Raw genomic sequence first — 24,327 nt, forward strand, 5'->3', positions numbered from 1 at the left:
GTTTATTCTATGTTATTTTTAAACTAACATCTATATTCTAAGTACATAATTTCTACATGCATATGTGTGCAGGGATTATCCAAGGGTGTAGGTAAGGGCCCTGGTCTCCTAGAATAGAAAATTATCATTTTAGCCCCTTAAAGTTTTTAAAACCTTAAGTTAGTTTAATGGTAAAATACACTTTAGTCCCACCAAAGATTAAAAAAATTTAATTTAATCTCTTTAAAATTCTAAAATAGTAAGCATATACAAAAATAAAATTGTACTTCGACTCCTTTAAATTTTTATAATTTAATGTTGACCACTCAAAGATAAACTTCTGACTTCATCCCTGTATTTTTAACTTTTATATAATTATATAAGATAATATTATATGCAAAAATATTTCAATGAAAGTAATTTTTATATTTTTTACATCAAACATAACTTTGGTCCACAAGAATTGTTTTGGCTCAACTGAAGTTTATCTATGGGATTTATTGTGGGATTGAACACCATTAATTTTTGAGGCGTAAATTAATATATACTTTGGATGTATTAATTGATTTGGTGCAAGGTAAAGTATAGATTAAGTTTTTGGGAATCAATTCGATTAAGTAACGAATAAGTAAAAATAGCGGAAGAAATTAAGAAATTGAACACACAAATTTAACATGGAAAAACCCATCCAAAGAGGATAAAAAATCACGAGTAAAGATAATTTTACTATAATTGCAAAATAATGAAGAGTACAAAATATAGAGATAAAAAACTTAACCCGAAAATAAAGATCCCTCAAAATGTAAACACAAAATTCTCCAAAAGTGTTAAGAGTTCAAATCTTTAATGGGTGTTTTCTAAGGTTGTAAAAGAGCCTATTTATAGACTAAATTCATAGTTCAATACTAATAAAATAATCTAGACTAATTAGAGTTCGACTGAAACAAATAAACAAAGTTTAACTATGAGATTACCTCTCAAATTTAACTGAAATATGAGTCATACTCAACAAATCTCCACCTTGACTTGTATTTCCACAACACCATCTTTGCCAAAACTCGCCACGGGCCTATCTTGAACTATATAGGAAATTAACTAATTGAATCTGTACTTAGAAATTGGAAGACTTCTAGACTTCGACTTGTGCACTACCAAATCAAAACTAACCCAGGTTTGATTTTAACTTTTTAAAACCTGCATCCAAAAGAGAACCTCTCTTCAATGAAACGGTCATACCTTTTTCTCTCCTATGACCAAGTTGCCTTTGCTCCAAACGAGTTGACTTTGACTTCGTAACAAATGAAGGACGTCCGGTTTCACCGGTCATTATAGAACCTTCCAAAATATAAAGATGGTCTGCCCTTTTACTTTTTAACAAACGAGAGCCCCACGAGACACCTTAATGTTGCTTGACTCAATGTTGATTCTGCAACCTTTCGAGTCCAAAATACTCAAGGAGATGAGATTCTTTCGTAAATCAGGTATATACTTGACATATGAGAGTGTCCTAATCGTTCTATCGTGAATTCTAATTTTAACAATACCAATACCGATTACCTTACTAGATGAATCGTAGCCCATACGCACAAATCCACCTTCAACCAAACTGTATGTGGAGAACCATTCTCTATTGGGACACATGTGGAAAAAACATCCCGAATCTAGGATCCACCTAGAAGTAAGTTTAGAGATATAGCTCGTTGACACTAACAAGAAATCATTACCACTTTCGTCAGTCAAATTAGCACCAGCTATATCTTTCTCATTACTCAAGTGTGAATGCTCAAGTATGTATGCGTCTGGATATTTCACATTGTTGGGATGTTAGATAGATATTTAAGCAACCTCGGTTTGGATTGGATAACATCCAAGAGAGTTATGATGTATCTTCAGAGAATAAAATATTACATGCTCACATATTGGAGGTCTGATAAGTTAAAGATATCAAGTATACAAACTTCGATTTTAATGGAATATGGATTCAAGATTTTGTCACTAAGGTGTAAATTGTGAAAACAAATTACAGCCTTTTATTCCAATAAATATAGGAGCACATCAAAGTCAAAGCACATAGACTTTAAATTGTATCTTCAGAGAATAAAATATTACATGCTCACATATTGGAGGTCTGATAAGTTAAAGATATCAGGTATACAAACTTCGATTTTGATGGAATATGGATTCAAGATTTTGTCACTAAAGTGTAAATTGTGGAAACAAATTACAGCCTTTTATTCCAATAAATATAGGAGCACATCAAAGTCAAAGCACATAGACTTTACATTCTTGGTTGTTAAAATAAGAGTTCAGAGTGATCAGGTGTTTATAAAGCATACTGGAACAAACTCCATGATTGAGGATCCGTTTACCAAGAGACTACCACCCAAGGTTTTTCATGAGCACACTACTCATATAGGTGTAATGGCATTTAAAGATATTTGGTTTTAGTGTGACTTTGTACTTTTAAATGTTTTTATGTTATAGACACATTTTCAATTATTTCAGTTTATAAATATTAAGTTTATTTTCTGTAGAAAAAAAGTTTATTTGGTTTATTCACACTCTGATTTTGGTCTTAGTGAGAGATTGTTGGAAAATATGAACATCACATATATAACAAGAGTAATTACATATTATCATTTACTATCATAAAATGTTAGCCTAAATTAAAAGTGATCTAATTTGGTTAAGGCTTATTGGACTTTAATTATTAAATAAAGTATGAGTTAAATATGTGTAAAGACTCTAATAATTAATTTCTAATTGATGATGGGCTGAATAGAAATTAGGATTAATGTGCAAAAGTTATATATTAGAGTTATGGTCTCTAAATTACATACACGTAACCACAAGATCTGTAGATATCAAGAAATCGATGAATTTAAGTACACTTACACATTTAATTTTATTCTTAATATATTTTAATAAGTTAAAATGACGAATCGTAATTTATTGAATTTTATTTCATATTTATTTTTCGATTGTTGCATTGTTAAATAAGTGGTAAAGAAATAGATCAAATCAAAAGGAGAAAGAAAATATTAAAACACAAATCTTAAAATGTAAAATGTTATTCTAAACGCATAAAAAATGTCTACAGAGTATTAAATTTTTTAGAGTAAATGAGACGACAAATCATCTAATTATTTTTATCACCTAATTATCATTTTTTTAAGATTTTGATCAATTAACTATTCACCTAATTTTGGTTATTTAATTATAATTTTTTTGTCCATTTCCTTAAAATGTCATTAAATGTGTAAAGGTGATGTGGTAGTTAAAAACATAATATAATAATAAATTTAATTTTTAACTTTTGGTATTATATGAATCAAATTATAATTTTTAAAATTAATACTTAAAATTAAAATTATTCTCAATTAAAAAATTCCATTTTAATTATTTTTGCATTTTTACTTCTCGTACGATATCGCGATTACAAACAATAGGCTCCTATGTTTCAACTTGTGTGTTTAAAACTCTGGGGAGGGGGTTGAAATTTGAGGAGCTAAGCTAAGTTTAGAGGAAACCTGCATTTGGGTAACAAATAATATGAGCAATGAAAAGCTTATTTTGGTGTGGGGGATATTTTCCTTTCCTTTATGTTTTTTTTTTTTTTGGACCCTCTTATCTTGTTCATTGGTAATCAATATCGATCCTTTCCAAAATGTGCTTTTAATGGAGTAGGTCCTGGGTACTACCATATCACCGCGGAACTGGAAACCAACAAGTAGATTTTGAAACCGCAACTTGTGTTAAATAAAGCAATTGCAATTGTTTTGTGTTCCATAGAACTGGAGTTTGGAGACAATTAATTGTGATCGTGCTGGCTTAGCCAACATGGAAAGCTTCTTTTTTGGCAAATGTTTACAATTAATTCCAATTACCAACAGAGTTTAAGCTGAGAAAAGATTTTTTTTAATCAAATTTCCATCTAACACTCCTATACCCAACCCGACTATCAAGTCGAGTATAGAAATATCACATTTGAGTACCGGAGTAATCCTGGCTAAATCATCTAATTCAAACCCTTATCTAATCATATTTTGAACTTATTAATGTGCTATTTCCATTGTAAGCAGGCCAATTTGCCCGGGCCCACTAGAAACCAAAATATATACAAAATAAATAAATAAATAAATAAATAAATATATATATTAAACACCCAACAAATATTATAACAGTCCATGACCTATCCCATCTACAAATCTGGCCCAAATACAGTGGCCCAATACTCAAAATGAGCCCAAACGGCCCGAAAGCCAAACCAAATTTCGGCAAACCCTAGGGCAAAGGGGTCCTTGCGCCGTAGCCCTCACGCACAGAGAACCTCAGCCTTTCAGCGCCAGACTCAGATCATTCATCAGTGATCCACGCCTGTGCAAGACAAATTTCAGACTTGCGCCAACGCATGCCCCATACCTACAAAAACAAACAAGACACAGCAGCAAATAGAGACAAAAGAGAAAATATTGTATTTATTATTATTATTATTGATTTATTTTTCTTTCGTTTCGGCTATAAAGCCAAAAAATTTTCCCTTGTAATCGGTTACACAAAAAAGGTACACACGAAAAAAGAGAACAGAGAAGCAATACAAAGCAATCAAAGGGTGATTTTCGTTTGAAACTTCTGGGTATTTTATTTTCAGCTTAGGTCTTTTGGATTTGTTTGATCTCTACTTGAAAGCACGAATAAATAATAAAAAGAAACGAGATTTACCTGCGTCCGATGCCTTCGAATCCATGCTTGTTTCATCACGATTGAAACCGAGTGGTGATTCGGGGTTTATAAGCAAAACTCGTGAGTTTTTCGGTTCGGTGAAGCCTTGATTGACTCTTGAATGAGTCGAAAGGAGAGGCAAGAGAACAGACTTTCGACGGGTTGTTAAGCAGCGAAGGGCTGAGGGCATATCAGACGGCGAGGGGTTGAGGGCACCCTAGTTCTTTTTTTTTTCCTTTTTTTCTTCCTTGCCTCTTTGAAAATGGCTGCAGACCCTTTTAGGGTTTCCTTCGGTGACCATAAGGGCCTTCCAGATGTCACCGTTTTAGGCCAAATTAATGGCCTCAAAACGACTGCGTTCAGACCTACAGTCCAACGACCCGACCCGCATACCCTCAAGATCTGCGTGTCTAGTCTCGGATGGGATATTTGCACGCCGGACCCTCCCCTTTTTCAAGCGCAGTCAATTGCGTCCCTTTCATTTTATTTATTCCTTTTAATTTAGCCTCAAAATTTAAGCTTGTTCCCAAAATGGATCCGAGCCTAAACGCATCATTTTGGGATCTGGTACATTGCCAGTTTTAGTCCCTAGCTGTTTTCGTGCATCGATTATTGGTCCTTTTATTGTTATTGTATTATTTTCAAAATATCCCTGCTGTTTTTGTTTAATTCCAGTTAAGTGTTCTTTATTTTTTGTTGCCTTTCATTCCTAAACTATTTATTTGTGCATTTTAAACTTCGTAGGAAATTGTTTCTTTGTTATTATAAATCTGTTTTTGTAATATCATCTTCACACTTTACATATTTCATGTAAATGCTTTTATATATACTTTGTATTAAAGCTGTTTTTTTTATATATGTATACTAGATCAACCCTATATTATTTTTATACATGTGATTCCTTAAATAATTTTCTTCTTGTATTCTATTATATAATCTTACTAAATACATCTTTTAAATTATTATTATATATGTATATATATTCATTGATACCTATATTTGATCTATATATATCACTAAATCCATATATTTCAGTACATATTTTTATCACTCTAACATGTTTTATATATATATGCTCTGCATAAAACTTAAGTTATCTTCATACGTATTATATTAGTACATATATTTGGTTTCTATATGTTCTTAAACCCGTATATTTTATACATATATTATATATATATATATATATATATATATATATATATGCATGTTCTTAAACCCATTGTATAATCTATAATAGAATTAATTTAGTCTTATACGTATTATTATTTCTATGTTATTTTACATGTATTTGCTTTTAAATATATATATATATATATATATATATATATACATATCAATACACTTATTACTTTAATAGACTTTTTATTTTAAAATACTTTTTGTTTTATGATTTTTTAATATTCTCTTTATATATATATATGAAATTATTTTTAGAAACTTCCTTTTTGTAATTTTAAAATTATTATTTTGAATATTTCTTTATATTATATTACTTATGTGTTTTATATGGCCTATCATTTAAATGTTTTGATATAAGGATATGTGTGGTTTTAGGCCAACTTAAAATTTATATGTACGTTTTTGGGCATTATGTTTTGTCATGTATTTTTTATATCATATTTTTTTATTATCATGTATTTTGTTAACTTCTAAATAAATTCGTGTTTAAAATATTTTACGTGCAATTTGATTCAAAATTTTATTCTATAATATCTATTCCAAAAATCATATAGCTACCCATAGTTCTCACGCAAATTTGTCAACCTATATATGGGTCCATTTATTCGTTATTATTTTAAAAACGTTTTATAGCGCATTGACTTCTAAGTGCTATGCTGTTTTTATATCTTGCATTGGTTATTCTATATCATGCTATGTATATTATTGTGGCATATTATTGTATGTATTGTTTTGCTTGTATGATTGTTATATTATCATTTTCGTCATTGTATTATTATATCAGTTATCCTCCATGCACTATTGTAATTGGGTTGCATTTTTAGGTTAGCTATATTTAATTTTTAGTTTGTTAATTGATTGTATATTGTATGTGCCGGTTATTCCATATCATCATTTTTCACTCGGTTTGCGAGATGTGGTTTTTATAAAATTCAAATCTTTATGATTAACTTCGTCTCATTTCAAAAATGCATTAATACATTTTAAGCTAGTTTTATAAGTATTCATTTAAAAATTCTCTAAAACGAAGACGAGATTCGATATTTGGCAATTCGCGAAATAGTGCCCTAACGTGTTGGGTTGCAATTTCGCGGTTGCTCAAAATAATCGAATATCCCTTCAAAACTTCACTCATGCCTTTTAAAAATTCTTTTAAACGAAGGCGATGTGCGATATTTGGCAATTCGCAGAATAGTGCCCTAACGTGTTGGGTTGCAATCTCGTGGTTGCTCAAAATAATCGAATATCCCTTCAAAATTTCATTCATGCCTTTTAAAAATTCTTTAAAACGAAGGCGATACTCGATGTTTGGCAATTCGAGAATTGTGCCCTATCGTGCTGGGTTGCGATTTCTCATTTGTTCAAAATAATCGAATCTTCCTTTAGAATTTCACTCATTTTTTTAAAATTCTAAAATAAGGCAAGATCCGATGTCTAGAAATTCGAGGAATCGTGGCCTACTGTGCTGGGTTTCAATTTTTTTCGTTGAACTAAACAATTGGGCATCCTTTTATAGTTTTTCAAAAAAAAATAAACTTTCGAAAGTCGAAACAAGAAGATTTTTGGCAATCAACTCGGGTTATTCAAAAAAGAACCACATTTCAAAAACATCTTTAAATTTTAGACATAAGGACAGTATTTAATCGATTCGGTACCAATTTTGGGAGTAGTGAGGGTGCTAATCCTTCCTCATACGTAACCGACTCCCGAACCTGTTTTCTCAAAAGTTCGTAGACCAAAATCGTCGTTTTAGTAAACCAAAATGTTTTGTTAAAATAATCGAATTCTTAGGTGATCCGGTCACATCAAAACAAAAGATCAGTGGCGACTCCACGTTCTTATTTTCAAAAAGTCGATTCCCGTTTTTTTTTTTAAAATTAAATTTTAAATAAAAAGGGATGGTTTCGACATCCATAATACTACAATATTAGACTAAGGGTGGGTTTGGGGCGGCGGTGCGGTGCGGTGCGGTGCGTTTAGCTTACTTTTTGTCTCACGTTACAGTATCGCTACAGTATCTAATCTCACCTCCACCGCTATTTTTACACTAACCGCAAGTAAACGCACCGCCCATCTAAACTCACTTTAAATTGGGTAGAATTTTTCAGTAAAAATTTGTTTCAGAATCACATTTTACACAAAACAAGTCCCAAGTATCGATACCACCACTAAGGTATCGATACTATAACTTAGGTATTGATGCCCTATGTTGTATCAACACTGTTCTAAGCTTCAAAGTTGAAAAATTTAAGAAAAAAACCTCAAATATCGATATTTTGCTCAAATATCTATACTTTTTTCAAAGTATCGATACTTGACCTTTGGTTTCAATACCAAAATGTCATTATGTGATTTCTTTTCAGTTTGGGTTGATTTGCCCAATTAGTCTTTCACCTTTTGTCCATTTAGTCCTGTTTGCTTCACCATTTAAAACTATATCAATTCACCTCTCTACTTTGCATTTTTAACTACCCATTCCATATTTATAACATCTAACTCATAGTCATGTATAATATTTCATGTAAATTAAACAAGTTTCACACTTTACATTTTAGTCTTTTGACGTATTCTTACAAAAATACTTACCTAGGTACATGCCATTTAATGTAATAACAGAAAATAAAACTTTACCCTTTTTCTTGGGTCCACTGATGTGTTGATGTGATGAGATGCGACCAATCCACCATGTCTTTTACTTACTTCTATATACCTATGCATATAAAACACGCATTAAGCTTTCGCAAACTTAATAAGTACAACCAGAAATTTAATTAATATTTTCATCTGTCATAGAACTTAATTTCTTATTAATATTTACACTATCATTTAATGACTTGTTTGTATTCATCATTCATGATCTATCATCCAATTTATAGGTTTTTTCAATTAAGTCCATTATGACATAGTTATTCATTATTCATCAATTAACCATATTTAATATTTTTCATTCTTATAACACTTAAGTCACATGACTGTATTTCAATTTCTCATTTCACTATTTAAAGTTCCATGTATTTCACTATTCTTATTTTAACCATATAATTTCTCAATTTTCATAATTTGATTACTTTTCAATACATATAATTTTTATAATTCAATAGTCAAATAAAACAATCTTGTACCTTTTTTTTGGAGGCTTAGTAGACTTAACATAACACATAGGATATACGAAATATAATAGAACATTGCCGAAGTGGATAAACAGAGATGCATTGAATTGTATAAGCAGAGAGCATAAATGTGCTAGACAGAGAGAACTGATGTGCTGATAATCAGAGCGCGTGCTAAGGTTCCTTAATGGCATGCCACTAATATCCCACTAGTTCCTATCTCGTCTCTTTAGACAAATCATATCAAATACAGATACATTTGCACTTTTCAGAACGAAACTTTTATATTTTACATTTATTTTACTTTAGTCCTTGTAACCACAATTCATATAACCTAAGGTTTCCACTTTCCATTGCACTTGTAACATATTTTGATGCTTAATAATATTCTCATATTTCACTACAAATTCTCATTATATTATTCACATGTCAATTTTGCATATCATACAATTTAGTCCTTAAGACATCAATTCAATAAATAGAACTCTCATTGCTTTTAATATAAGTAACATGTTTCATTACTTAATATAATTCCAATAATTTGTAACTAATTTTATCATATCCATCTCATATCACATTTACACTTTTAACAATTTAGTCCTTGTATTCACATCTTATTAAATAAACCCTTCATTTTTATCACTACAAGTAACACATTTCATTACTTAGTAAAATCCAAATAATTCATTATAAATTTTTACTATATCCTACACATATAATTTTTACACGTTTTCAATTTAGTCCTTATCTTTACCATGTTTCATCATATACTTTCATGCATCATCATATCATCTCACATATCAATTCTTTCACATATTTCACTTCGAGTACACACTTACTTATAATTATCACACTACCATAAAATTTTCTGTCTTTTAGGATTGAGTCTCTTTTTTTTTTCCCACATTTTTCAATCATTTTCTTATCTTTCTTCCTTTTTCTTTTTAACATATATTTAGTAAACGCAACCAATTTATCATTCCCATATGCCTAATTGTTATCAAGTCTTATTCCTCATTATAGAATATGTAAACTTATCACCTTATTAAAGAATTTATTCATTTAATTAAACCTATCTATTAACAACATATTTTAAATAAATAATAATATAATTGTAGTTACTATACAAAGCTTGGAATTAAACTTTCTTCTCCATTTTTCCTTCATAAAAAACTATCCAAATATTCATTATTTTAATTATTACACTTTTACCCTCCAATCCTAAATCATGACACTCTCCATAATTTTTACCATAATTACCATTTTACCCTTCATCTTTTCTATAATTTCATGTATGATTCATACTTCATTTTGGTTTATTTACACCTCTAGTCTCTCCTCCTCTTTCCATAATTCAATTTAATTATTCTATCTTTTATTAGTAGATATTCCGGATTTATTTTTTTTTCTCAAAGCAAGACTTTTCCCGTTGCCTTCAGTATCTGTTTTCGTTGTCTTATAATACTGATAATCTTTGATTTCTGACTTTATCAAATTATAACTATATTATCACTTAATTGCCACTGCTCCGAGCTTCGGAAAATTTATGTTAGATAAAAAAAAAATTACCAATATTGATAAGATTAACAACATATTAGGTCTCCATTTAATTGATAGAGCAGGAGCAGCTGAGACTTACAGTTGGGCACAATAAATGGATGAGTTGGTCGGTTGATTTTAGTTGGTTTGTTCTACAAAGACTTAAATCTTGATAAAGAAAGGGCCACCATTACTTGTCAATCTGTAAGGGTAAAAACTCTACACTCATAATACTATATATAATATCCACTTCCAAAGACATTTGCATATGTAGATGCCATATAGCTACTTAAGCATGGCTTCTAAACCAGGAATCCTCACTGACTGGCCATGGAAGCCTCTTGGAAGCTTTAAGGTCTTGTTGATTTCATTTTTTAAATTTTACGAGTTCTTTTTTTTTTAAAATTTTAATTTGTGGTTTGATGGATTTTTACAGTATATACTCCTAGTTCCTTTGATAACGGAACACATATACTCGTTTATGGAGAAGGATGAAGATATAGACGTGTCCAAGCTGGTATTATTCCCATTTATGTTATGGAGAATGCTTCATAACCAGTTATGGATTAGCCTTTCTCGTTATCTAACTGCCAAAGGCACCAACAAGATTGTGGACAAGGGCATTGAATTTGATCAAGTGGACAGGGAGAGAGACTGGTGAGCAACAAAAAATCTTTTTTTTTTTAATTACTCAATGACGACAATTAATTAATTAATGGCTGCATGCAGGGATGATCAAATAATGTTCAATGCAATCCTGTTTTACTGGGGCAACAAATACGTTCCAGGAGGTTCACACTTACCCTTTTGGAGATTGGATGGTGTGATTATAACCATGTTGCTCCATGCCGGCCCTGTGGAGTTCCTTTATTACTGGCTTCATAGAGCACTGCATCACCATTATCTTTACTCTCGATACCATTCTCATCATCATTCCTCCATTGTCACTGAGCCTATTACTTGTAAGACTTCATCACCTACGTACGTAATTTAATCAATCAATCCACATGGTTATATGGCACTGATCCCTCTGTGGTTGTGGCAGCTGTGATTCATCCATTTGCAGAGCACATTGCATACTTCCTCCTGTTTGCAATACCCATCTTGACAACGGTGCTAACTGGTACTGTCTCCATTGTTGCCCTAGCTGCTTACATTACTTACCTGGACTTTATGAACAATATGGGCCACTGCAATTTCGAGCTTATTCCTAGCTGGCTCTTCACCCTTATCCCTCCTCTCAAGTACATCATTTATACTCCATCGTAAGTCCTTCACTCAATTAAATAATTTTAAATTAAATGCCTACCTACAATACTTTATTGTGTAAAGACGGTCTTGCTTTAACAACAGGAGTATTATGATAATATTTTTATTTTATTCATGCATTATACTTGCTATCTAAGTTATTACAGTGTATGCTACTGCACTTTAAATGAAGTCACGAGCAAATTATAAACAAATAAGATAATTTGGGTAAAAATATTTGTTTGTCCACAATTTTGTTCTATCTGGGTTCAAGATACAAGACTTTTGAAGGCAACCAAGAATAAGGATACTTATATAGGTTCATTAAAAGTAAAACTAAAATTACTAAGGAATATTTATAAAATATATTTTATTTAATTTTAATTACAAAAATTAATTGAGTATATTGATACCAAAGACATTTTATTAATCAAATCCTTTCATTACAAAAATTATTAATTTTTCATTTTGTGACGTATCAAATTTTCCTAAACTTTAAAATTAACTAAAATTTTAAATTTAAAAAAAGGGCAAGATAGTTAACCTTTGCTAGGTCTCCTCGTAATTTTAATATGGTTGAATATTTAATTTTAGGTTTTAGAATTTTCGAAGGTTTAACACATAGTCAAAGTCATTTTTTTATATAATTTTTAGTTTTAATTTGATTTTCGTTGGTACTTTTTAAAGTTTTTATTTAGTTTTTGCGATAAAGTTCTCTCTTTTTTTTCTTTTTTTTTACTTTCATTTTTTTGTTAATTTAAGGTTTTCTCTTTTATTTCTTTAATTTTAGATTATTTTTAAAATATTAATCACTATTAATTATTTTTAATCAGTATGCTTTCCTTAAGCATAATAATTAATGATAATAACACCTAGTAAGAGTATGAATATATTTTGTGAATACTGGACAGGTTTCATTCGCTGCACCACGTACAGTTTAGAACCAATTACTCGTTGTTTATGCCATTTTATGATTACATCTATGGCACAATGGACAAATCTAGTGATACCTTATATGAAAAATCACTGAGAAGGAAAGAAGAATCACCCCATGTGGTGCATCTAACGCACCTAACCACACCCGAGTCTATTTATCATCTCCGACTTGGATTTGCCTCTTTCGCTTCTAAACCGTACACACCATCAACTTGGCACATATGGCTTCTTTGGCCTGTCACACTGTGTTCAATGATGCTTACCTGGATATATTGTTTCACTTTTGTTGTCGAAAGCAATCGGTTTCATAATATCAGACTACAGACCTGGACTATACCCAAGTACAACATACAGGTATAGATATCAACAACATGACTTTTTAATTCTTGTTTAAGACACTAATCCATCATAACTAGTTTCTACTGCATCTTGTGTTCATTTCATTTGTAGTACCGCTCGAAATCACAAAAACAATCGACCAATAACTTGATTGAAGAAGCCATATTAGAGGCAGAGGAAAAAGGTGTTAGAGTGTTGAGTCTAGGCCTCATGAACCAGGCAAGTATTTTGCCCCTATAAACATATATAGATATCTCTATAACAAGAAAAAACCATGATGATGAAATAAATGAGCAGGCTGAAGAGCTGAACATGTATGGTGGGGTGTTTATACAAAAACATCCCCAGCTTAAAGTGAAGTTGGTAGATGGGAGTAGCTTGGCAGTTGCAGTTGTGTTAAATAGCATACCCAAGGGAACTACACAAGTAGTCCTTAGAGGCAAGCTGACTAAAGTTGCTTGTGCTCTTGCCTTTACGCTATGCCAAAAGCGCATTCAAGTACGTACATGCATTATTAATTAGATAACTCTAATTCCAAACCTTCAACCACTTTTTTCTCTATCATTTTCATTTACGTATCACCGTAGGTCTCTGTATTACGTGAGGATGAATATGAAAAGCTTGATAAATTACTTGGCACCAAGTCTGAGGGTAAATTGGTTCTCTCAAAAAGTTACACTTGTAAGGTACCTAAGCCGGTTCTCAATTATCACATTAAAGTACAATGCCTATCCTATTCCTAATGAAAACTAGGTTGAATATGATATTGGATGATGAATAATATATATGTTGCAGACATGGTTAGTTGGAGATGGATTGAGTGAAGTAGAACAAAAGAAAGCAAGCAAAGGAACTCTATTTATTCCCTTCTCGCAATTCCCACCAAAGAAGTTGAGGACGGACTGCTTCTATCATACCACACCGGCTATGCAAACTCCGTTGGCCTTTGAGAATGTGGATTCTTGTGAGGTTTGGCCATCAACATTTACATACTCCATTTAACTCATTGTAGATATTGATGCTCATTCTTTCATCGCTTTGTTCTACTTTGTTCAGAACTGGTTGCCGAGGAGGGTGATGAGCGTATGGCGTATAGCTGGGTTAGTACATGCACTGGAAGGATGGGAGGAACATGAATGTGGTTACACCACGTCAAACATTGAAAAAGTCTGGGAAGCAACTGTCAAGCATGGATTTCAGCCTCTAAGGGTCCCTACTCATTTAAAATCCTAGATATTTTTCACCCCCCCCTCTCTATATAACATCATATCATATCTTATGTTCTTTTGAATTATAGAAGTATAGTTTTAACTACTAATGGTGGACCACATCATTGTCTCATTTCACGGTTTGTGAGAATTTCAAAGTTAAATTAGATAAGGTTTAGGTTGTTATATTTGTAAACTCTTTTTTTATTATAATATAGTTTATTTGTATTAAAAAAACAATTAGTTACTATTTTTTGCCGATAAGTGCTTAGCTAATTTATAGAAACAAATTGGGGTGCTTTCTTAGTGTAAGTTTATTACTATGTTTTGATGCTTTCAAAAGATTATTAAGTACTTGTATTTTAGTATTATTTGTATTAAGGTGTTTATTTTATTTAAATATGGGTGAAATATGTTTTATGGTGTTATTGAGATGAAAGGGTGTTTGTTGCAATGATTTATACTAACCTTTGGTTAGTTTTACTTATATATATATATATATATATATATATATAATAAATTTTTAATTGAGTTGGTGTCACGAGTCAATCAGGCATCAATTCGGTTAGGAAAATTACGATTTTAATATTTTTAATATTTTTAATTAAGTTGGGAGGGAATTATGGCTAGTTTTAAACATTATATATATATTTTTTTAAAAATTGAATTATGTTGTAACTATATGCGTAATTACTTCAATTCTCACCCTCCCTCCTAAGAATTGAAAACTGTAATTGGGTGCTCCAATTAAAACCAGTTCAATGGGATCTGCCAATTACAATAGTTATTCAAACTTGTTACACTTATAATTACAAACAATTGCATCCAAATCCGATTACCACGTGACTTTCCAAACAGTACTATCTTAAATTTTTTCGTTTTTACTTTATATTCAACAAGATCCTAAAATTAAACAATTGTGTTATTAATTTCTATATCATATTATTTTTAAACGTAATTTAATATATTATGATTAATAAATACTATAGTTTTTAGCAAATAAAAACCAAGTTTTTTTATATCCATTTTATATGAAAATTAAAAAAAAATTTACCTAACAAACTGTACTCCCTCCAAAATTAAATTTGCATAGATTACATTGGTTTACATTGTTATTTCATTAATAATACATGACAACCAATCATAGCTTATTCATAGCTATAAGAAGGGGGAAAAGACAAATTAACATACATAACACTCAAACCAATGCATAAGGCCTGAAAATCAAGCTTTTAAATTAATTCCTCCTACCCTTCCTCTGATTTTGTATCTTCCTTTCAAAATACTTGGCAAACAACTTATAATTCATTCGGTAGAAGAGATACATAAGAATTAGTCCATTCACTAACTCAATTCCATATCCCAACATGATTACTTTCCACCCAAATTCAAGCCATGAATCTTTATCTTTCTTTGACAATGAAGGTGGTAGTGGTGATGAACCTTTGAGATAACATTTCTTTGACAATTGATTCCCACATAGTTTTGGGTTGTCCTTCAATGAGTTATTTTTGAATGTGCCAAATTGTTTGCCTTGTCGTATAAGTTCGATTGTAACACCCCATACCCGATCCGATTACCAGGTCTAAATAACAATGTGCCACATTCGTTGTTAGAGCAAGTATGAATACAAAAACATTTAATTAGTAATACAATTAATGCAAACATAAGCTTTATAGTAAAAAAAAATGATATAGAACATTTCTTGGGACTTATACGAGCCTACATGCGCTTTAAAGTTAACTTGAGATTGAAAAAGAACCAAATATGAAAATTTTCCAAAATTTCAATCAGGTATCAATACCATAGCCAGGTACCTATGCCAATTTTAGCTTTGATGTTTGGAAAAATTGAATAAAAATAAATAGGATCGATACATCTAAAATATCGATACCCTTCCCAAGGTATTGATACCTCATAGAAAAATTTCAGAATTTGCATTTGGTACCTACTTTATTCCAACTCATTATCAGCTATTCCAAAACATCACTAAAAACAAGTTCAATTCATACCTAAACATACTAAAAAACATGTACTATACTTAATTAATAACTTACATCTTCATTATCAATTTCAATAATTCAATCATTCATTTAGCCAACATTTTCTCATTCATAAAACATACCATTCCCTAATCAAAGAATACATGTCAATATATTAACCAAATACTAATTTGATTCATACCAATTCACATCCAATGGTTCACTACAGGAAAATAGGGCTTTAGCGGCGTTTTTAGTGGCGTTTGAACAAAAAACGCCGCAAGTATTTTACATTCGCGGCATTTGAAATAAAACGCCGCAAAAAACAGAGCAATAGCGGCGTTTTTTATCAAAACGCCGCTAAAAACAGAACAATAGCGGCGCTTTTGGAAAAACGCCGCTATAGGTCAGGTTTTAGCGGCGCTTCTTGAAAAACGCCGCTATAGGTAGAGGTTTTAGCGTTTTCGTAAAAAGCGCTATAGGTAGAAGGTTTTAGCGGCTCGGAAAACGCCGCTATAGGTAGAGGTTTTAGCGCTTCTGGAAAAACGCCGCTATAGGCTGATGTTTTAGCGGCGCTTTTGGAAAAACGCCGCTATAGGCCGATGTTTTAGCGGCGCTTTTGGAAAAACGCCGCTATAGGCCGATGTTTTAGCGGCGCTTTTGGAAAAACGCCGCAAAAAAGTAATTTAGGTTATGGGTTATGGTTTAGTGTTTAGGGTTTGGATTTGGGGTTTGGAATTTAGAGGTAAATATGGTAAACTACTTAACTTGTGTATCTTGAATTTTTTTATAATATAAATCTAAATAAGATAAATATAAATTATTATTTTAAATAATAGGTACATATATATGTTTTAGGTGTTATGCTATTAGGGATTAGAGGTTATGATTAATGATAAAAAATTAATTTATTTTAGAGTTTTGGTAAGCATTAAGATTCTATTTGAATTACTTTTGTCCTTGTTATATATATATATATTAAACTTCTAATATATATTAAGATTATAATATATATTTAGGGTGTAAGTTTAGGTTAAGGGTTTAAGGAAATGATACTATTAGCTAGCTAGAAATTAATCGAAGAACCTTTGGATTTTACTAAGATTCAAGCTATTTTGTATATACTCATATTATTTAATATAAGAATATAAACATATATACATGTGTGTTTTAATTTGTACTACACTAACATTGGCCACACAATTCCAAAAAATATGTCTACTGAATATTATGGTTTAGGGTTAACAGTTTTTAAAGTACACTTTATAGTTTGGGCTTTATGGTCTAGGAGTTATGGTTGGTTTAGGGGTTACCGAATGGTTTTGGGGTTTAACGTTTGGGGTTAGGGTTTTGTGTTTGTGGTCCAAGGTTTAGGGTTTAGAGTCCAAGTTTAGGGTTTTAAATTTAGAGTATAATTTTGGATTTTAATGTATAAGATAAATGTATATAAGATAAATATATATAAATTATTATTTTAAAAATATATAAATATATATATGAAAAGTGGTTTAGTGTGCAATTGTGTACATGAACTGTAATTTGATCTAGATCTTGTAAAATATTTAATTAATTTTGATATAATAAATAGCATCATGTTTTTATTTAATTAATTTATATGCATACATAATATGTATTTTAAAATGTGTATTAAATCAAAAATAAAATTTTAACTATAGTTAGGGTTTAATTAGAGTGTAAGTTTATAGTTTGAGATTTAAAGTTTAAGGTATATTATTATTGAAGACTGAACCAATATTTAGAATTTTATGATATTCTTGCAATTTGTACTAAACCTAATATATTGAAGATTGAAATATATATTTTGTACATCACAGTAACATTATTTAGATATAATTTAAAAGAAATTCTAAATATATATAGTTTTAAATATTGATCAATTTTTATAAAATATTCACGTATTAGCGGCGTTTATACATAAAACGCCGCAAAAGATAGGAAATAGCGGCGTTTTTTTAGAAAACGCCATAAAACTTCAATATACATTAGAGTAAAACGGCATCGTTTCCTATGAATAGTAGCGGCTTTAGCGGCGTTTCTAATATAAACGGCACAACTCGTATTACAACGGCGTCGTTTTGTAGTGTAGATAAAAGGGCGTTAGTGGTGCTTTACTGAAAACGCCGCAAAAGGGCTCATTAGCGGCGCGTTTCTGAAAACGCCACAAAATTTCCTTATTTGAAACGGCGTCGTTTTTTCTCTCCTCTGGTTTAAGCCCTTTACCCGAAATCAGTTTCGATTTTTGCTAAGTAATTTTCCCCCATTTCGTCTCTTCCTTCCCTAAATCCTAAAAAGAAAACCCTCTTTCTTTTCCCCAAATCATCCCTAATTCCCCAAACCCAAATCCCTAACATTTTTCCCAAGTCCCTTTTTCCCTTAATCTATTCCCCCATCCCCGAAATATCTAATTATTTTCCCTTTCCTCTCGTCGAAAGTGATATGCTTCATATTTAGGGTTTTAGCCCAATGATCATCAACTGAAAAACATACAAGAAGAAAGCCCTATCGATTCATTTTTATCGACAAATCAAGGTTAGTTGATTCGTACAAAGTTCAATTTCTGAATGTTATGAAAAAGTAGCAAAGCACTTCTCTCTCACTCGATTTAAATCGAACGAGAACCGGAAGAGCCAACTCTTCATACATCAACTATTCACCGATCGATCCCAAACTTTACGTAGCGCTAAGCCATATCGCTTTTTTCTTTCACTTTATTCGTTGGGTCCTTGAAGCTTCAACAGTATTTCTTTTCTTTCACTTTATTTGTTTGTTTGTTTTTTCATGTATTACTTGCCTTTTTTTTTGGTTTGAAATGGTTTGAAATGGGTTTGATCTGGATGGTTATACCCTTGTTTTATGTAAACCCAATACCGGGTCTGGTGTTTCTAGTGCTGTTTTTAACTTAACCACCACAATTATTGGTGTTGGAATCATGGCTTTAGCTGCTACTATGAAGGTTCTGGGGCTTGTTCTCGGGAATTTTTTGGATAAACCTGGTTGGGATTTTGTTTGAAATTAGTGTCGAGATGTTGATTAGGTTTGCAGTTTCTTGTAAAGCTAGATCTTATGGGGAAGTTGTGCAAATTGCAATGGGGAGAACTGCTAGGGTTTTGTCTGAGATTTGCATAATTGTCAACAATGCAAGTGTCCTGATAGTTTATTTAATTATTATGGGCGATGTTATGTCTGGTTCGGTTCGTCATATTGGGGTTTTCGATAAGTGGTTAGGACATGTTTTTTAGGATCATAGGAAGTTATTGGTTTTGGTTGTTATGGTTGTTTATCTTGCTCCACTTTGCGTGTTAGATAGGATTGATTCATTGAGCATGACTTTGGCTGCTTCGGTAGCTCTCGCTGTTGTATTCGTTGTGGTTTGCTTTGCTGTTGCATTCATTAAGCTTATTGAGGGGAAGATAGAGGCTCCAAGGATGAGCCCAGATTTTACGTTCCCTGATTAAGCTTATTGGATCTACTATAATCCCAAATATATAGACAACTTTTAAATTTACTGGAGCAACAATATGTTTTTTATGTTTATGATGAAAGATTCAACATCTCTAGAAACTGAATCATACATTTTTTCTGCTAGGATTAGCAATCTAGTATGAATCATGTAGAAGCTTACTTATCTTTTATTTGCAAGAAACAGATTTAGGTAATGGAAGATGTATGCTTGTGTGTTTGTGTCTCTATATATGTATGTATTTGGTAATAGATGAAAGCTTTACTCAGCTTTTTGAAATATAGACCGGGTTTTGCATACATTGATCATTTTCGGCTCTTTTCCTTGAATACATGGTTCTCTTGAAATTAAATGCTCGGTACTTTCTCGCATATTCTGTGATTCTTATTAGATAAGTTATAAATCAACAATTATGTTAGTTTTGATCAAGGCCTCTGTAAACATAAAGTTGGTATTCGGTTAGGAGAAGTTAATGTTTATGAGTTTTGTGGAGTATGATTACGCACATGCAAAGTTGGTTTGTTTAAAGTGTGCATTTTCATGTTTACATACTAATGGTGATTCCATTTTGATTTTAGATGTTCTTTTGTCTGCTTTTCATGTTTCTATCCAACTTATGTGTTTACTGTGCAGTTTTGCCATATTTTGCTAAGGTGTATAGCTTCATTGGCGTGTCTTTGATCCTGGTACAAGTGGGCACTTGCAAAAACTGATATAGGTAAAGTTTCTATATTTGCTTAAACTGAAATATATTTGGTGCTACTCTTATAATCTTACATCTGTTCTAGGTACTTATCTTTTATTTGCAAGAAACAGATTTAGGTAATGGAAGATATATGCCTGTGTGTTTGTGTCTCTATTTATGTATGTATTTGGTACTAGATGAAAGCTTTACTCCAATTTTGAAATATAGACCAGGTTTTGCATACATTGATCATTTTCTGGCTCTTTTCCTTCGAATGCATGGTTCTCTTGAAATTAAATGCTTAGGTACTTTCTGCATATTCTGTGATTCTTATTAGATAAGTTATAAATTAACAGTTATGTTAGTTTTGATCAAGGCCTCTGTAAACATAAAGTTGGTATTCTGGTTAGGAGAAGTTAATGTTGATGAGTTTTGTGGAGTATGATTCTGCACATGCAAAGTTGGTTTGTTTAAAGCTGTGCATTTTCATGTTTACATACTAATGGTGATTCCATTTTTGTTTTTTAGATGTTCTTTTGGTCTGTTTTCATGTTTCTATCCAACTTCTGTGTTTACTGTGCAGTTTTGCCATATTTTGCTAAGGTGTATAGCTTCATTGGCAGTGTCTTTGATCCTGGTATAAGTGGGCACTTGCAAAACTGATATAGGTAAAGTTTCTATATTTGCTTAAACTGAAATATATTTGGTGCTACTCATATAATCTTACATCTGTTCTAGGTACTTATCTTTTATTTGCAAGAAACAGATTTAGGTAATGGAAGATGTATGCCTGTGTGTTTGTGTCTCTATATATGTATGTATTTGGTACTAGATGAAAGCTTTACTCCAGTTTTGAAATATAGACCAGGTTTTGCATACATTGATCATTTTCTGGCTCTTTTCCTTCGAATGCATGGTTCTCTTGAAATTAAATGCTCAGGTACTTTCTGCATATTCTGTGATTCTTATTAGATAAGTTATAAATCAACAGTTATGTTAGTTTTGATCAAGGCCTTTGTAAACATAAAGTTAGTATTTTGGTTAGGAGAAGTTAATGTTTATGAGTTTTGTGGAGTATGATTCTGCACATGCAAAGTTGGTTTGTTTAAAGTTGTGCATTTTCATGTTTACATACTAATGGTGATTCCATTTTTGTTTTTTAGATGTTCTTTTGGTCTGTTTTCATGTTTCTATCCAACTTATGTGTTTACTGTGCAGTTTTGCCATATTTTGCTAAGGTGTATAGCTTCATTGGCAGTGTCTTTGATCCTGGTACAAGTGGGCACTTGCAAAACTGATATAGGTAAAGTTTCTATATTTGCTTAAATTGAAATATATTTGGTGCTACTCTTATAATCTTACATCTGTTCTAGGTACTTATCTTTTATTTGCAAGAAACAGATTTAGGTAATGGAAGATGTATGCCTGTGTGTTTGTGTCTCTATATATGTATGTATTTGGTACTAGATGAAAGCTTTACTCCAGTTTTGAAATATAGACCAGGTTTTGCATACATTGATCATTTTTTGGCTCTTTTCCTTCGAATGCATGGTTCTCTTGAAATTAAATGCTCAGGTACTTTCTGCATATTCTGTGATTCTTATTATATAAGTTATAAATCAACAGTTATGTTAGTTTTGATCAAGGCCTCTGTAAACATAAAGTTGGTATTCTGGTTAGGAGAAGTTAATTTTTATGAGTTTTGTGGAGTATGATTCTACACATGCAAAGTTGGTTTGTTTAAAGCTGTGCATTTTCATGTTTACATACTAATGGTGATTCCATTTTTGTTTTTTAGATGTTCTTTTGAGTGCATTTTCATGTTTCTATCCAACTTATGTGTTTACTGTGCAGTTTTGCCATATTTTGCTAAGGTGTATAGCTTCATTGGCAGTGTCTTTGATCCTGGTACAAGTGGGCACTTGCAAAACTGATATAGGTAAAGTTTCTATATTTGCTTAAACTGAAATATATTTGGTGCTACTATTATAATCTTACATCATTCTAGGTACTTATCTTTTATTTGCAAGAAATGATTTAGGTAATGGAAGATGTATGCTTGTGTGTTTGTGTCTCTATATATGTATGTATTTGGTACTAGATGAAAGCTTTACTCAGTTTTGAAATATAGACCAGTTTTGCATACATTGATCATTTTTGGCTCTTTTCCTTGAATACATGGTTCTCTTGAAATTAAATGCTCGGTACTTTCTGCATATTCGTGATTCTTATTAGATAAGTTATAAATCAACAGTTATGTTAGTTTTGATCAAGGCCTCTGTAAACATAAAGTTGGTATTCTGGTTAGGAGAAGTTAATGTTTATGAGTTTTGTGGAGTATGATTCTGCACATGCAAAGTTGGTTTGTTTAAAGCTGTGCATTTTCATGTTTACATACTAATGGTGATTCCATTTTTGTTTTTTAGATGTTCTTTTGGTCTGTTTTCATGTTTCTATCCAACTTCTGTGTTTACTGTGCAGTTTTGCCATATTTTGCTAAGGTGTATAGCTTCATTGGCAGTGTCTTTGATCCTGGTACAAGTGGGCACTTGCAAAACTGATATAGGTAAAGTTTCTATATTTGCTTAAACTGAAATATATTTGGTGCTCTCTTATAATCTTACATACGTTCTAGGTACTATCGAGCACTGAATTAATATTTGGTGCAACTAAATACACCATGACCATTGGCATTTGTTCTAGGTGCATTACAAGTTTCGTTGCTAAAATTTTTCCATATTTCTATGCATTTTCACTTTAAATTACTTAACAAATATTACTTTTTTGACTCCACCTGCTTTCTTTGGTGAGAGTGGAGTAGACCAGTGCACGTTTTATTAAGGTAGGCTTTATTTCAAAATTCTAATCAATAATAGTTTTATCATGATGATTTTGGAAAAATTAATATTTTGGGGTTGCGATTTTGTAAAGATTTAATTGCTAGTTCATTTGGAGTAGAACTATTTTGTTTCCAAATTAATTTTAAATATTTGGTTCAACTTAATTATTATTTGATTCAACTTAAGTATGAATAGGTATGAATTAATTTTATTACCGTGTAGCTTGCTTGTCCATTAAAATTACAACAATAGTTGACTTTCTCTCCAACCTTATTTTAAATATTTTAAAGATTCAAAGTATATAGGTGGAAATCGGCGGGTTGTCTTATATCGAGTGCAAGATATAATGGATCCTCCTAGGTGTAACAACGCCACGTATGATGAATCTTAAAAATTCAAAAGACTTGAAAAAGTTCTATCGAGCTCATTTACTATTGAATATTTATATAACCTTAATTTGTTTCCAATTTACTTATAAAAATTAAACTACGATTCTTTTTTGATATTATTATATTCAAATTACTATTTTTTATATTAATAATGTTTTATTTTAATATTTAATATTTTAAATTTCTTTAAAAGTTATAACTATTTTTATCAAAATTACAACAATAGTGACCTTCTCTCCAACCTTATTTTAAATATTTTAAAGATTCAAAGTATATAGGTTGGAAACTTTGACGGGTTGCCTTATATCGAGTGCAAGATATAATGGATCCTCCTAGGTGTAACAACGCCACGTATGATGAATCTTAAAAATTCAAAAGACTTGAAAACAGTTCTATCGAGCTCATTTACTATTGAATATTTATATAACCTTAATTTATTCCCAATTTACTTATAAAAATTAAACTACGATTCTTTTTGATATTATTATATTCAAATTACTATTTTTTATATTAATAATGTTTTATTTTAATATTTAATATTTTTAAATTTCTTTAAAAGTTATAACTACTTTTTATTAAAATTACAACAATAGTGACCTTCTCTCCAACCTTATTTTAAATATTTTAAAGATTCAAAGTATATAATTTGGAAACTGACGGGTTGCCTTATATCGATTGCAGGATATA

General features: G+C 31.1%; 1 protein-coding gene across 1 annotated transcript; it reads left to right on the forward strand.

Moving 5' to 3' along the window:
- Positions 1–10,695: 10,695 nt before the first annotated feature.
- LOC108457980 (very-long-chain aldehyde decarbonylase CER1-like) lies at positions 10,696–14,702 on the forward strand. Its single transcript, XM_017757205.2, has 10 exons — positions 10,696–10,887; positions 10,969–11,189; positions 11,262–11,494; positions 11,578–11,797; positions 12,692–13,070; positions 13,167–13,274; positions 13,353–13,553; positions 13,643–13,741; positions 13,851–14,024; positions 14,112–14,702. Exons 1-10 carry the CDS (start codon positions 10,807–10,809, stop codon positions 14,286–14,288), a joined length of 1,893 nt encoding a protein of 630 aa, XP_017612694.1. The 5' UTR covers positions 10,696–10,806; the 3' UTR covers positions 14,289–14,702.
- Positions 14,703–24,327: the final 9,625 nt, after the last annotated feature.

The sequence above is a fragment of the Gossypium arboreum genome, chromosome 4 (assembly GCF_025698485.1).
Source record: "Gossypium arboreum isolate Shixiya-1 chromosome 4, ASM2569848v2, whole genome shotgun sequence".
NCBI classification, from domain to species: domain Eukaryota; kingdom Viridiplantae; phylum Streptophyta; class Magnoliopsida; order Malvales; family Malvaceae; genus Gossypium; species Gossypium arboreum.

Bases quoted from the DNA above. Each gene is read 5' to 3' on its own strand.
- LOC108457980 (XM_017757205.2), top strand. From the start codon at position 10,807: ATGCCATATAGCTACTTAAGCATGGCTTCTAAACCAGGAATCCTCACT. The intron at 11,495-11,577 runs GTAAGACTTCAT...TGGTTGTGGCAG, and splicing joins TGTCACTGAGCCTATTACTT to CTGTGATTCATCCATTTGCA. The intron at 13,071-13,166 runs GTATAGATATCA...TTTCATTTGTAG, and splicing joins TACCCAAGTACAACATACAG to TACCGCTCGAAATCACAAAA.